The sequence below is a fragment of the Corythoichthys intestinalis genome, chromosome 3 (genome assembly GCF_030265065.1).
Source record: "Corythoichthys intestinalis isolate RoL2023-P3 chromosome 3, ASM3026506v1, whole genome shotgun sequence".
Lineage (NCBI taxonomy): Eukaryota > Metazoa > Chordata > Actinopteri > Syngnathiformes > Syngnathidae > Corythoichthys > Corythoichthys intestinalis.
Window position 1 is genome coordinate 52,779,708 of NC_080397.1, and position 16,717 is coordinate 52,796,424.

General features: G+C 37.5%; 1 protein-coding gene across 1 annotated transcript in view; it reads right to left on the reverse strand.

Annotated features, from left to right (window-relative positions):
* Positions 1-402: 402 nt before the first annotated feature.
* The window catches only part of pip5k1bb (phosphatidylinositol-4-phosphate 5-kinase, type I, beta b), a 100,791-nt gene continuing 84,476 nt past the window's right edge, over positions 403-16,717 (reverse strand). Inside the window, exons 10-15 of the mRNA XM_057831721.1 lie at positions 15,926-15,974; positions 15,751-15,835; positions 13,958-14,119; positions 10,038-10,164; positions 1,158-1,281; positions 403-1,079 (exon numbers count right to left, since the gene is read on the reverse strand). Of these exons, the coding sequence (XP_057687704.1) occupies positions 1,077-1,079; positions 1,158-1,281; positions 10,038-10,164; positions 13,958-14,119; positions 15,751-15,835; positions 15,926-15,974 (550 nt within the window). The 3' untranslated portion in view covers positions 403-1,076. The remainder of the gene's footprint in view (positions 1,080-1,157; positions 1,282-10,037; positions 10,165-13,957; positions 14,120-15,750; positions 15,836-15,925; positions 15,975-16,717) is intronic.

Genomic DNA, 16,717 nt, shown 5'->3' on the forward strand with positions numbered 1-16,717 from the left:
AATGACAGTAGAGTGAAATGCCCACTACCGTCCTTATGTACCGTATGTTGAATGCATATATCCATCTTGTGTCTTATCTTTCCATTCCAACAAATTATTTTACAGAATATATATATAATTTACAGAAAAATATGGCATATTTTATAGATGGTTTGAATTGCGATTAATTAATTTTTAAGCTGTAATTAACTCGATTAAAAATTTTAATCGTTTGACAGCCCTACTTTTAACCAAATATTTTTTTACTTTTACTTGAGTAGTATGATTTTGAAGTAACACTACTCTCACTTGCGTAAAAGATTTGGCTATTCTACCCACCTCTGGCGAGGGCCCGTTCAGTCCTTCTTGAAGGCCTAGTTTCTCTTACGTTCTCATGACCAGAGCGTCAAAAGCAGATGCAGTAAAGGTTATTTTTTTGATTCACTCAACTTTATTCACAAGGATGTCGTTCATAAATATGCATTGTCTAAATGTGATTCTCAACAAAAGGTAATTTATATAATAAATTATGGCATTGACTCACAAGATCCTACATTTGTCGTTGGAATATTGATGATGAATCGGACAGCATCGTGGATGTGAGATTTGCAAGAGAAAGCATTATTCAGTATGAAATGACCTTCCGCAATGACACGAACAAAACTATCAAAATGATCTACAATGTTGCTGTGCACAATCAGAAGTCCAAAGAGAAAAGTGCCTGTTTTCGCTCTTCGAAGGTTGTGCTTCAGTGAGCCACTCCATCCATTCTAGGTACAAATGTGGTCCAGGTTTCTGTCCTTGCTCATTTCAGGTGGTCGGTGAACATTTGTCAACGGATCAGCTACTAACGGAGCTTGGAAAAATGTCTATTCAGCACAATACAATATGGAGTAAATAAATATACTGTAGAGCAGATTGCTGTGGAGGCCATGATAAGATACATGATGGCGTAAAGTGTCTTCAATGCACGCTGTGATGTCACAGATTCAGGTGACATCTTTTCACAGTCAATCTCTTGTGTTGGCAATATGAGTGGCAACATGACTGCAGCAATGGCAGTAGCATCACAAAAGGAGATTGTAGCTGGTAAAGGTTCACTGCAGGAGACGAAACAAAAAATTGTCGTTAATATCAGAAGCGGATTTCAGGGGATCACGTGGCTGTGACAGACTGACCAAGTAGACGTCGAGAACGGAGCCGTCGTCGCGCTCCGTGTCCACGTCCATGGTGCTGTTCTCAGATGTGAGGCAGATGGCGCTGTCCTCCAAGGTGAACGTGGAGCTGGAGCCGGCGTCCTCTCTGAAAGATGACATATTTTCAAAATTCTGGATGTCGAGACGCTCTGAAGTAGAGGTACAACTAGAGATGTCCCAATCTATCTGCATCCCGATCGATCCGGTCCGATCACGTCATTTTCAAAGTATAGGAATCGGCAAAAAAATATCGGCTATGTCTTTCATATATATACATATGTGTATATATATATATATATGTGTGTATATATATGTGTGTATATATATATGTGTATATATATGTGTGTATATACTGTATATGTGTGTATATATATGTATATATATACAGTGCTGCTCAAAAGTTTGTGAACCCCCTCAACATTTTGGAATTTTCTATTATTTCAACCTGATTTCCTAATCAATCAATTCAGTAGTTTTTTTTTTTGTTTTTTTAACAGTTGTGTTGTCGAGACTAAATTAAAAAGAGTTTTCATCAACTGATGTAGGTGCAAAATTGAACTGTTTGGTCACAACCAAAACCGCCATGTCTGGCGAAAAGTCAACACTGCATACCACCAAAAGAACCTTCTCCCAACAGTGAAGCATGGAGGTGGGAATGTCAAGATCTGGGCTTGCTTTTCATCCTCAGGACCTGGACAACTCCACATAGTCCAGGGAATCATGAATTCTGAGGAATATTGTCAAATCCTAGAACATAACCTGACGCCATCTGTTTTGAAGTTAAAGCTTGGCAGAAGGTGGATCATGCAACATGATAATGATCCAAAGCATTCCAGCAATACAACCAAGGAATGGCTGAAAAAGAAGAAGATTCGTGTTCTGGACTGGCCCAGTCAAAGTCCTGACCTAAATCCCATTGAAATGCTGTGGCGGGACCTGAAGCGAGCAGTTCATGCCAGACGCCCATCAAACCTCTCTCAACTGACTGCGTTCTGCAAGGAAGAATGGGCAAAAATCCCCCAAAGTAGATGTGAGAGGCTGATTAGTCACTACAGAAACCATTTGGTTGAGGTAATCTCTGCAAAAGGAGGCGCAATATCCTATTAACTGAAGGGGTTCACATACTTTTGCACACATGATATCTGAGTTTTTCTTAAATCAACCACTTTTGTTAAATAAAGAATGACAATATAACTATTTCTTTTGTTTCAGTCCATTATTTGGAATGTCAGTATTGTGGATTTGGGTATAACTTAACATTTAATAAGGTTATTTTAGTTTTTTTTACAAAAAATCTGACCATCGCTGTGGGGTTCACAAACTTTCGAGCAGCACTGTATGTATGTATATGTATATATATATATGTATGTGTATATATGTATGTATATATATGTATGTATATGTATATATATATGTATATATATGTATGTATATGTATATATATGTGTATATATATGTATATGTATATATATGTGTATATATATGTATATGTATATATGTATATATATATACGTATATGTATATATAAATACGTATATATGTATATATATGTATACATATACGTATATATATGTATATATGTATACATATATATACATATATGTATATATATATGTATGTATATATATATATATATATATATATATATATATACGTATATATGTGTATATATATATATATATATATATATATATATATATATATATATATATATATATATATGTATATATATACGTATATATATATATGTATATATATTATAAATTATGAACTTCCGGTATCGATATCGGATCGGGATCGCAATATTTGACCTTGGTATTACTTGGTATCGGATCGAATCCAAAATCACTGGTATCGCCCATCACTAATGCTGATCTGATCTTTGTCAAAACCACACAGATGAAAATACAGTGTCTGCTTTAACTAAAACCATTTTATTAAATTTTCTGGTCATATAGTTTGGCATATTGTTCTCATGACTTCATGTTCCTAATCAATTTGAATTTATTATTATTTATTGATTTTATTATATTTCCTTTTTCAGTATTAAATGGTCAAAAAATGTAGTACCTTGAGTGTATTTTTACACTTTGGATGTGACTTTTTTTTTTTTTTTTTTTAATTCAGGCAAAGTGATGCACTTTAAGTCTTTTCTGTTCCCAACAAAACAATGTTGATAACATAGTTTATTGTATGCTGATCTATATTTTTCTTTCTTTAAAATTAAACAGGACACAATGTTATGCAGAGGTGTACTTACAATAATAATTTTATTGACAAATGATATTATTTACAGTGGTGGCAGAGTTGTGGGGGCGCGAAATGTTTATGTCTTCCTTGGGGGGGGGGGGGGGGGGGCTTGCAGAAAATAACTAAGAAGTACTGCGTTAATGGGTGTTTTTTAATAATAAAATTCCTCTGTCGCCAACTGCCACAACACGTTCTCTGTGAATAATTTCCCCTTTTAACTGAGACCAATGCAGGAAGTGTTCAAAATGTCTTTTATCCACTAGGTGGAAGCAGATGAGTTTTTACACTTACGTGAGCCCCCGTACTCTCAACACTGCACGGTATTTTGCTCTTTTGACATGTCATTCATGTCATGTCATGCACCAAAATTCATCTATGTTTACATCTCCTCACATGATCCCGCCTCCAATCAAACTTCAATTCAGGTCTTTATTCTAAAAGAACAACAAGCAGCTGACGGCACGTTGGAGAAAAGACGCCAAGCCAACAGTAGGATGTTGGCACCTCTGATGTAACACAATCATGAATATTTCATAGATGTACACTAAAACCCAGTCAGGTGATCTAAAAGCTCTAAAAGTGCGGCGACACCTTCACGGCAGCTTGGAAAGCCGACACCTATAGAATGGAATATAACACTTGCGTATCCTGGAGGCACTGAGTCACCTCTTTAGTGACATATTTATTGCTAAAGGCGCAGGTGAAACCAGCGTGGGAGCGCGGCATGTGTGTGCTGTCCAGCTTATTAACTTACTGACTGCCACTGACGGATTGGAAGGCGATCACGAGTTGTGTGACAACACAAGTATACCCCAGGTTATGACGTACTCGACTGCAATTTCAACCTCACAGTATCTTATTTTTACTTTACTTTATTAATATGACATGTTCTGTGACTCTGTCCTCCCTAAACGTGACGTTGTTTAGCTTTACAGACAGCAAATAAGGCAATTGTGCTTTTTACTTCCCTCACTTTTGAGTTTGTAAAGCTGTAACGCACATATCAATATGTAAATTTAGCAGATTCAAGTAGCCTAATTTGCCGAAGAAAAAGTCAGCTAGCCTAAATGCTACGAATTTACAATTCTAACAGAAAATCACGTAACTCCTCAAACTGTAGATGTAATTCCACATTTTCTGGAAACAAAGTGTCTTAGACATACAGTGGGGCAAATAAGTATTTAGTCAACCACTAATTGTGTAAGTTCTCCCACTTGAAAATATTAGAGAGCCCTGTAATTGTCAACATGGGCAAACCTCAACCATTAGAGACAGAATGTGGATAAAAAAAAAAAAACAGAAAATCACATTGTTTGATTTTTAAAGAATTTATTTGCAAATCATGGTGGAAAATAAGTATTTGGTCAATAACAAAAGTTCATCTTAATAACTTGTTATGTACCCTTTGTTGGCAATAACGGAGGCCAAACGTTTTCTCAAGCTTTTCACACACTGTTGCTGGTATTTTGGGCCATTCCTCCATGCAGATCTCCTCTAGAGCAGTGATGTTTCGGGGCTGTCGTTGGGCAACTCCCTCAACAGATTTTCTATGGCAGGGGTCCCAAAACTCTTTCCTGTGAGGGCAACATAACCTTTCCCTTCTCTGATGAGGGGCCGGGGTCAGTTTGTAACAGAAAAGGTGTGATGATTGCAGGAGTGCCTAAATGTAAAAATGTATTGTTTTTCAAAAAGACACAATCAAATAACCCTTTCTGGATTCTTCACGGACCAAAAGTAAACAAAATAATAATATAATATAATATAATATAATATAATATAATATAATATAATATAATATAATATAATATAATATAATTAGGGCTGTAGCTATCGATTATTTTACTAGTCGAATAATCGATGAACTAGTTAGTTCGAATAATCGAGGAACATGAAAAATTAAAATACCTTAGCTGAGCCTCAAAAGGTATTAAAAAAATGAGGATCTACGTACAACAAAAGAACAATTGGCTAACTTACATAGCAAAAGTCCGCTAGCTTAAATGCTATAAAATGCTAACTTTTTTTTTTTTTTTTACAATGCTCTTAACAAATGGTTCAGACACATATTCACACAAAAAAACGGCTAAATATGCCTATAAACTAAATTATGAATGCATAAAAAACATCAGCTCAAACAAAAACTTGGCTTACGTTAGTCTTAACAGGGAGCAGTTGGATTCAGCCATGTGAAATGAGGCAGGCCAAAGGGCAGTATATCCACCCTGATCAATAAAACTAAATGCAAACACTCTCAAAATGAACCATTTACAACAGCACTTTAATTAAACGAATACTCAAAGCAATAAAATTAAATTCGAATATTTTTTTCTAATCGAATACTCGAGTTAATCGATTAATCGTTGCAGCACTAAATATAATAATAAATAATAATAACCCTATTATTTAAATAGATAATAACCAAATAACTCTCTCTGGGTTCGTCACAGAAAAAAAGCCAGGAAATAATTAACACTATTGGGAAAGAAAGAAAAAATATTTTTTTTTTTTGTTCACGGGGCCGGACCAAATGTGGCCGCGGGCCGGGCCATAGTTTGGGGACCCCTGTTCTATGGGGTTGAGATCTGAAGACTGGCTAGGCCTCTCCAAGACCTTGAAATGCTTCTTACGAAGCCACTCCTTTGTTGCCCTGGCTGTGTGTTTGGGATCATTGTCATGCTGAAAGACCCAGCCACGTCTCATCTTCAATGCCCTTGCTGATGGAAGGAGATTTTCACTCAAAATCTCTCGATACAAGGCCCCATTCATTCTTTCCATTACACAGATCAGTCGTCCTGGTCCCTTTACAGAAAAACAGCCCCGAAGCATGATGTTTCCACCCCCATGCTTCACAGTGGGTGGTGTTCTTCGGATGCAATTCAGTATTCTTTATCCTCCAAACACGGGAGCCTGTGTTTCTACCATTTTGGTTTCATCTGACCATAACACATTCTCCCAGTCCTCTTCTGGATCATCCAAATGCTCTCTAGCGAACCGCAGACGGGCCTGGACGTGTACTTTCTTCAGCAGGGGGACACGTTTGGCAGTGCAGGATTTGAGTCCCTGGTGGCGCATTGTGTTACTGATAGTAGCCTTTGTTACTGTGGTCCCAGCTCTCTGTAGGTCATTCACTAGGTCCCCCCGTTTGGTTCTGGGATTTTAGCTCACCGTTCTTGTTATCATTTTGACGCCACGGGGTGAGATCTTGCATGGAGCCCCAGATTGAGGGAGATTATCAGTGGTCTTGTATGTTTTCCATTTTCTAATAATTGCTCCCACAGTTGATTTCTTTACACCAAGCGTTATACCTATTGCAGATTCAGTCTTCCCAGCCTGGTGCAGGTCTACAATTTTGTCTCTGGTGTCCTACGACAGCTCTTTGGTCTTGGCCATAGTGGAGTTTGGAGTGTGATTGACTGAGGTTGTGGACAGGTGTCTTTTATACCGATAATGAATTAAAACAGGTGCCATTAATACAGGTAACGAGTGGAGCCTCGTTAGACCTCGTTAAAAGAAGTTAGACCTCTTTGACAGACAGAAATCTTGCTTGTTTGTAGGTGACCAAATACTTATTTTCCACTGTAATTTGGAAATTAATTTTTAAAAAAATCAAACAATGTGATTTTCTGTTTTTTTTTCACATTCTGTCTCTCATGGTTGAGGTTTACCCATGTTGACAATTACAGGCCTCTGTAATCTTTTCAAGTAGGAGAACTTGCACAACTGGTGGTTGACTAAATACTTATCTGCCCCACTGTATTAGCTGAAACAACTTACAGCCTTATGTAGGTCAAACCAGACCGCCGCTATCCTTTATCCATGTCAGATGTTTAGTGGGAATTGACTGCCACCCTCCCAGTTGAAATGGATTGGACTTCTACTAGTCATGAACTCATTTCAGTTCACAGCAGAAAGATGAAAAGAGCTCGACTTTTCCTGTTTATCAGTTGTGTTGGAGAATATCATACAATGAGTTCCTCACCCATGTATCAATAATTGTTGTACCGCCATATCGTGAGATTATCATTATTGTGAGCCAAAATCGTATCGTGAGCTACCTAGAGGTTCGTACCCCTAGTGATCACCTTCAAAAAAGTCAAAACATCTCATTCTCGCATACACACTAGAGCTGTCACGACTAGTCAACGTAGTCGATGACGTAACTGCGTCGACGAGCACAACATCCCGTCGACGGTTTATGAACGGTTAAAAAATATATGCGTGGAAAGTTGAGAATCGCGGGGAAAGCAGCACATAGCCAAAAAAGCGCAGCAAAGTGGCCAAAACATTGACTTATTTCAACGAAACAAAGGAGGGTACACTGTTGTGTCCTGTCTCTTCAATGCCAAGCTTGGCTGCACGTCAACCGTGAATAAACACCTGAAGCGCCGGCACACAGTTGTAATTTTGGAAGACGATAGGAGACAACAAGCTGGCAGATCGTAAGTCCATCAAAATAACTAACGACATTTTTTATTGAAGTTGCTAAGCCTGTCGCGATAGGCAATAAGTCCATTCATCACACAGTAAATAAAAATGCGGGTGGTAATTTTCAAGGCTGCATTTTTCACCTAGTGTCTGCGTATGTGCATACATTTGTGCGTGAGTGTACACGTGCGTGTTGATGGCATATGAGACTCCAGTTCCTTTCACAGATGTTTATTGGTCATCAACACGCCGTATAATTAAAGTTCAGAAATACAAAATAAGGATACACATCTGTATTAAACACTGTAAACGTTAGCACTGCTACATTGAGGCTAATGGGGAAAAAAGACAACCTACTTTTGCCTGCTATAAAACATTGGCAGTCTTCTCCTAAATGCAATCTTGCAGTTAAAACGTGACACTTCAAACATGAAAAATCGCTGGTTACCAGCATTTGCAAACGAAAAAAAAAATCTATATTGACAACACATGCAATGACGAAAAGTGGTTTTTTGCAGAGTGTAAAGCTTACGGTTAGCGGTTTAGCGAATGTACTTCTGGTGAACATTTCAAAATAAAAGCACGTCATGTTTGTCATATAAATAACGATTTCTGGAGTTAATCCCACATGCTTCCGAATTCAGATTCTACACTAAGAACAGCTTTAAAATGACACCCTTTATGAAAAATCTGATTGGCAATGAAATATTATTATATTACTATTATATATATAGTAGTATACTATAATATTAATGTTATTATTTTTTTTTTTTTCAAGAATTGTTTTGAATCATGTTGGAAAGGCGACGTCAATGTTCTAAATCTGTTGATATTCCATTCTTTTGCACTACTTAATGGTATCAGCATTTGACAGCATTGTTTATTTGTGATTTATTATTGTTATTTACATGTTTATTTGTACTTTAATAAAGAATTATTAAATAAGAATAAGTGTTCCAAAAAATTTTTTGTGAATTAATAAGCGTCATCAAAAATGCCATTGCTAAATTAGTAAAAAAAAAAAAAAAATTATATATATGGCGGAAAACACAGACAAGATTGAAAAAGCAGTTTCTGCTCTTGCACTCCACTTTAAAATAAACTGCTGTATTTTAAGCCAAAACAACTGTTGTGTTTGATAGAACAATATATCTACACGCTGCCATAGCAGATTCATGGCGTATTAAGCCCCCGAACTATTTTTAATTTGCCCGTTTTACCCTGGAAACCCCCGTTTACAGACGTCGCGCAACCGTTTTTGAATCAACCCAGCCATGAAAAGAAGGTAAGTAGTTATATTTCTTATTCAAAATGTCTGTCACTTTTAGCTTAGAATCATTAATTGATGTCAAATATTTTGTTAAAACAAACAAAAAAAAACTTTAAAAAATTATTCACGCGCATATTTTAACTGTTAAATAAGCTACGTCACATTGAAAAAAATGGTGTCTGTAAATGTGTCACGGATATCTACCTCATAACTATGGCTTAATTTTAATTTTTTTTGTTACTGTTGCATTTCCCCCGATATGTTAGATGATTAACTACTTGATCCGAACAAAGAAAAATTGAAAAAAAAAAGTTTAAAAGGGTAAATATATGAAAAAGAAATTCTCGACCACTCCTTGATATCTGCGATTTCTGCATCGCAACCCTTATTACTATGTTATTACCATGGTATTACCATGTTTTACCCATAACATCCCCAAAAAACCTGGCTACGACCATTCACATCTGTGTCTTAACACTCGATGATACATGCTACATTGAGTTTTTGGATCGAAACAAGGTAAGTATGCGATAATATCTCGTTAAAATCAAGGCGTCTTTAATTATGCTCTCGCGTGCTCTCACCTCCAGTTAGGGTTTTGCTGTTTAAAAAAAATTTTTTTTTTTTTTTTAATGCTCTCCTGTTCAAAATTTTTCTTCCCCCAGAATATTGAGATTTCAAGCTTTCCAATGATGTTTCACACATGCATATAGGACAATTTTTAAATTTGGCCAAATTGGGGGTCTCAGAGGAGAACTTCAAGTCACCTGAGTGTTTTCCGCCATATACATATGTATATACAGTATTGTTAGATTACTTTACTAATCGTAAAAATAGTCCACTGACTAATCGGGACAAAAATAGTCGTTTGGGACAGGCATAATACACACGCATGCAAACAGGACCTCGTGATGTACCTTTCGTCTGTTTGGTTGTCCACGCCAACCATGATGGAGGAACATGACAGCGTGCCCACTGAGGAGCCCTCAAAGTAAGATGGGTTGGGGGGGACCAGATCAGGATGTAGATAAGAGCCATACACACCTGGGGACACAAACGTCACAAAATGGAGTTGTCACTTCTATTGTCTTCAATGGCTGTCAAAAGAGTAAATGAGTGTAATAAAAACATTTAGGACAAAAAAAAATCATACTCCAGTGTGAAAGGGTTTTAAATTCATTCAAAAATGATAGCAGCTTTGTTGCCAGCCCACCACTGGGTGCACATTGACAATAACACCACAAGGATAATTTAGTCTTCAGTGAAACTGACATGCATTGGTCTGGAATGTCGGAGGATGTTGCCGACTGACACACATACTGTGGTATGAAAAGCATTGAGCACCCTGATAATTTTCCAGATTTTCCTTTAGAAATGATTGGTTGTATGCATCAGCAATGTTGGAATTAACACCCTTACATTTGTTACGTTACATAATGATACTACTTTTCGCTGTAACTTCTAACGTAACTCCAGTGTTGTTTTTAGTAGCCCTTTTAATTTTCGTCTTTTGGACAATAATACTTAATAGTCTTAGTCATATTTTAGTTATTTCAGAATGTGTTTGTCTTCCCCCAGTTTTTGTTGTTTTGTTGTCAGACTAATTTTGTCTAGTTTTAGTCGACGTTTACTCAAAAATGGTAAAATACTAAACTTTTAGTCCAAAAATAAATAAATAAAGGTTTCCGACAATTTCGAATAACTTGGACAGACCAACACTTATGGTTCACTACAAGGACAATGTCAACTTGGTGATAATATACACTCAGCAGGAAAACAGTACATTATTTTCAATTAATTAAGCCCTCTAGCGGTTGGTCGCCATTACTGGGGTGTTTGCACACTGATAGCAGCCTAGGGTCAGTCAATGTAAACAGTAACGTTAGCGGCTGTAGGCTGTGTGCTGTGGGCAGCACACCTCAGCAATGGCGGACGGCGAACTTTCGGTGGCTTTGCTCGGATTAGTCTTGTTCTCGATAATGATGTAGCCGCATCAGTTTTGTTCCTAGAAATAATAAGCCCACACGTTAGCGAAGATGACTAAAAAACAGACGTCTTTGGACATCTTTTTTACGGCGAAAAGGCTTCCTGCTGAGGCAGAGGAGGAGCCTACTACCAAGTCCATTTTGCATAATATATACAGTGTATCACAAAAGCGAATACACCCCTCGCATTTCTGCAGATATTTAAGTGTATGTATATGTCAACAAAGCACATGGATTACTGGAACCATGTCCTATGGTCTGATGAGACGGGAGGACTTTCTTGTGTACTGTCTTCAGAAGAGGCTTCCTCCTGGGGTGACAGCCATGCACACCAATTGATGTAGAGTGCGGCGTATGATCTGAGCACTAACAGGCTGACCCCCCCCACCTCTTCAATCTCTGCAGCAATGCTGACAGCACTCCCGTAACGAGTCACATGACATTTTGGAGGGAAAATGACAAGCAGTACTCAATTTGGACTTATAGGGATGTACGTTTTTTCAAAGGGGTGTACTCACTTTTGTTGCCAGGGTTTTAGATATTAATGGCTATATTTCGAGTTATTTTGAGGGGAAAATACATGAACTCTATTATACAAGCTGCACACAGACTACTTTTCATTGTGTCAAAGTGTCATTTTGTCAGTGTTGTCCCATGAAAAGATATACTTAAATATCTGCAGAAATGTGAGGGGTGTACTCACTTTTGTGATACACTGTAGCTAAAAGCTAGCAAAAGAGGCAGCAACAGCGTATGCACTGAGAGCATCATACCTCAAGTATTGCTATACCCAAGAAATCTTTCATGATTGGAGAAGAAATCATTATGTGGGTGGTGGGTGGATGGTTACCCATGGGGTAAAGGTGGACTTTAATTGAGGTAGACTGACAACTCTTTGAGTGTCATAATTATTGCTGATTATTAGGGGTACAAATACTTGTGAACCCCAGTAAATTAAAAATATTTTTAAAAATCATACGTGATTTCTTGATTTTTTTTTTTAGATTATGTCTCTCAGTGGAAATGCATCTACAGTGCCCTCCATAATTATTGGCATCCCTGGTTAAGATGTGTTTTTTAGCTTCTAATAATTTTTTTGTTAACACTTTATAATAACTATCCGTTTTACTAGTTAATAGATCATTAGTAAACTGTTGATAAATGATTTATTGTTGATTGGTGAAGTATTTGTTAACAGTTTGTTAAGCATTTACAGGGTGTTCTTAACCTGAAACAGTTTGTGTAGAAACGTTTAAAGTTTTTGTGTGTAACGTTTGGCATTTCTATCTTTTCAGGTTAAGAAATGTAGTTCACTTCAAAAGAAAAGGCATTTTGATAAGGCATTTCGGAGGCAGCGCTCATGTTACGCATTTATGAAAATCTGCCATAGAACCAACAAATATTTGTACTTTTCTTTGTATATTTAACCAATAAAACTTATGACCTTCAACATAAAGAGTACATAGTTTTATTAAGATCCATCAACTAGCCTGGGCATTTAGAATGGGGTCAACCATATTGGAACACCTTGTAAATTCTTAACAAACTGTTAACAAATACTTCACAAATCAACAATAAATCATTTATCAACAGTTTACTAATGATCTATTAACTAGTAAAACGGATAGTTATTATAATGTGTTACCTTTTTTTTTTTTTATTCAAATAATATGGGACCTTAATGGAAAGGGTTAGGCTTCAGGCTTCAACTGGAGAAGCCTGTTCGGTCCAGGCTTCAACTGGGACCGTGTGCTTTGGTCAGATGAGACCAAGATTGAGCTTTTTGGAACCAAACACTCTAAGTGGGTCTGGCGTGCCACGAAAGATGCGCATGCTGAAAAGCACCTCATACCCACTGTGAAGTATGGGGGTGGGTCAGTGATGCTGTGGGGCTGTTTCGCTTCCAAAGGCCTTGGGAACCTTGTTAGGGTGCATGGCATCATGAATGCTTTGAAATACCAGTACATTTTAAATCAAAATCTGTTGCCCTCTGCCCGAAAGCTTAAGATGGGTCATCACTGGGTCTTTCAGCAAGACAATGACCCTAAACATATGGCCAAATCTACACAGAAATGGTTCACCAGACACAAAATCAAGCTCCTCCCATGGCCATCTCAGTCCCCAGACCTTGTTTTGTTGGCAAAAGGGGGTTGTACAAAGTATTAACACCAGGGGTGCTAATAATTGTGACACACATGATTTGATGTCAAATAATTTTTTCTTTATGTGGGATTTTTTCCCCACTGAATAAATGCACTTGTATTGAAGGTTGGATTTTCCATTAAGGTCCCATATTATTTAAATTAAAAAAAATAATAATTAGAAGCTAAAAAACACATCTTAACCAGGGGTGCCAATAAATATGGAGGGCACTGTATGATTAAAATTTCAGACCTCTACCTATTTTCCAAGTAGGTGGACTTGAAAAATCACAAGGGGTGCAAATACTTATGCTTCTCAATCTATATGATATATGTAACTGAAATTGCTGATCCATACAACGAGAGATTTATCAAAGAAAACTACCAGGGGTAGCTTTTGTCGAGCCTGTTTAACGTATAAGGATTTCGTTCTCAATTTGCTCAACATGAAGCCTCAAAATGACTTTTGGTTAGATGGAATGCTATCCCATAGACACACCTTATGCAAGCTGCACAAAGTTTTTACAGGCCAATTAAGCGGCTGCTGATGGGCCACAAGGTGTTTGTCACGGTCCATAAAATAAAAGAGCTGCGGGTGCACTGACGATGATGAAACAAACAAGAGATTCCTGTATGAGTATCATTGAAGATAACCTTTGCAAAGAACAAAAAGGTTGCTTGTTCCCCTTTGAAGGAATACTTTTCATGTACCTTGTCCATCCAGACTCGCTAGACTGCGGGCCCCCCACCTACGGTTGCCCCCGCTCTGGTCTTCGTCCCTCTCATCCGCCTGCGACGAAAGGATCTCCTGTGAGGACGACTTCAGAGCGTGGATTGATGTGCGTGTCCTCTTTGAAGGGGAAAATCGAATCTCTGTACACGAACACAAAAAGGAAGCGGGAGAAATCAGACCCGAGCGCAGACTAATAGCATTGGCGAGTCCTCACGTCAGTGTTTCAGCCGTGTTCGTTCCCACTGGGGCTCCCGCATAGTTGCGTAACGTGGTTATATTTAATATCGACAGGAAGTTCCAAAACAACGGTGTGCGAGCAAAATAGATGCTTGTGTGATCTCTGCAATTTATTGATCAGCTCTAAAAGCTCTCATCAGGGTTTAAATTAGAAAGCCTATTTTTGAATTTTGAGTACAAACATATTGATCGTTACATTTAAACCCTTTACAGGGAACGCGTTTAGCTACTTGGCTGCCATTGACGGCGGAAAACGTCTAATCCAATTTGACTAGGAGGGCTGGCAGCGAATGATTGCTTCCAGGCTTCTCAGTCAAAATAGATTGGATGTCTAGCTGTGTCAATGGCACTGAAACATGAGCCTTCAGAGTCGGCCAATTGTTTTCTGTAACTCTTCACAAGCTTTTCACACACTATTGCTAGTATTTTGGAACAAGAATCGATATTTTTCTTAACACGCTTAATTGAACACAACGCAGAAAATATTGTATACCATTTGCAGCCACTACCGGCAGCCATGGTTGCCCATCTTCCCATCATGCATTTGGGCGGAGGAGAAGACGTTCTTTTTCTTAACACGTCTAATTGAACACAACACAGATCATACTGTTTGACATTTGCAGCCACCACTGACAGCCATGGTTGCTCATTTTCCCATCATGCATTTGGGCGGAGCAGGAGACGTTCTTTTTCTTAAGACGCCTAATTGAACACAACGCAGCACATACTGCACGACATTTGCAGCCACCAATGACAGTCGTGGTTGCCCATCTTCCCATCATGCATTTGGGCAGAACAGTTAAGTCGCTACAGGATCATTTCGTGAAAGCACAACAAAAACAATATTCCTATTTCTCAAAAAAAAATTTAAATTACTATAACTTGTACACAAAATTTATCTTTTAAGAACAAGTTTTTCTATCCGTGGTTCCCTTTAACAGAAAGAATGTTAATAATGTTAATCCCATCTTGTGGATTTATTGTTATAATAAACAAATACAGTACTTATGTATAGTATATTGAATGTTTCTGTCCGTTTTGTGTCTTATCTTTCCATTCCAACAATAATTTACCTAAAAATATGGCATATTTTAGAGATGGTTTGAATTGCGATTAATTACGATTAATTAATTTTTAAGCTGTGATTAACTCGATTAAAAATGTTAATCGTTTGACAGCACTACTAAATATATATATTATGTGTTATATGAGTGGAAATACATCTATGAATGAATTTCAAACCTTTACCTATTTTCTAAGTGGGTAAACATGCAAAATCACAACAAGTACAAATACTTCTCACTGTATAATTAATATCTCACAGATAAGACATTGATCATGTAACACTAAACAGATTTCATGTTGGCCAAATGCCTCATTGTTATAAGCATACAAGCAAGAAGACAATACAAGGAACTAGACATCCGTTAATTTCACAATAGTATTGCGGCACACCCGTCAATTACAGTACATGCTGAAATTTCACATGAAAAATGCATCTTCCCCTTTTTTGAGAGAAAAAAATTTAACTTACGGTGAGTCTTTCTGAAGACACGAGTACTCATGAACTTGAGAAAGCGGCTGGCGTAGAAACCGGGCCGGTGCACCGACACGGAATCCTGAGGAGAGAAAATGACTTAAAGTTGATTTTATGAGCCTATAAAAGGCTCCTTTCATTAAAAAAAGAGCTGTTCTGTCAGGTGACTTACGCCATCATACACCAGAGCTTTCCATGAATGCTCCAACTTCTTTATGAATCTACAGAGAGCAAAAACAAAACAGCTTGTTACCAAGGTTTATATAACAACCTTTCACTAAACCGTAGATTGTACCCCTGTTGGCACCTATAACTATAGTTTATTATTTTTACTAAAGCACACCCTTGTTTGGCATTATGTAATGTTTTACTTTTAAGAGGCCGTCTTAAAAATATAATTGGCTTGGCGCTATTTATCCTGCTGGACCTGAAATGACCTCCAGCAGCCACCAACACTACAAGTGACACTTTTATATTTCCAGAAATCCTTTAAGCTAAATGCCTCTCCCACCATTACGACATCACCTTCCTCGCTTCCAAAAAATAAAACCAGTGTGTGAATGGCAAAAAGTCTTTTAGGCTTTTGGTGACTACAGTCATAAGCCCATACGTAAATTTCACGTAAGCATATATACAGTATGTTTAAAAACCTTTTACAAAGACCAAAAATGCTTATATTTAAACACTGCCGGTCAGAGAGTTATTTATTTAACCATTTTGAACAGTTTGTAAGCATCCCATTTAATTGAGAATAGGGCTGCAGCTATCGATTATTTTAGTAGTCGATTAATCGATGAACTAGTGAGCGCGAATAATCGCGTAATCGGATAAGAAACATAAAAAATTAAAATACCTGAGCTGAGCCTCAGAGGGTATAAAAATAAATAAATGAGGACCTAAGTATAACAAAAGAACAATTAGCTAACTTACATAGCAAAAGTCCGCTAGCTTAAATGCTATAAAA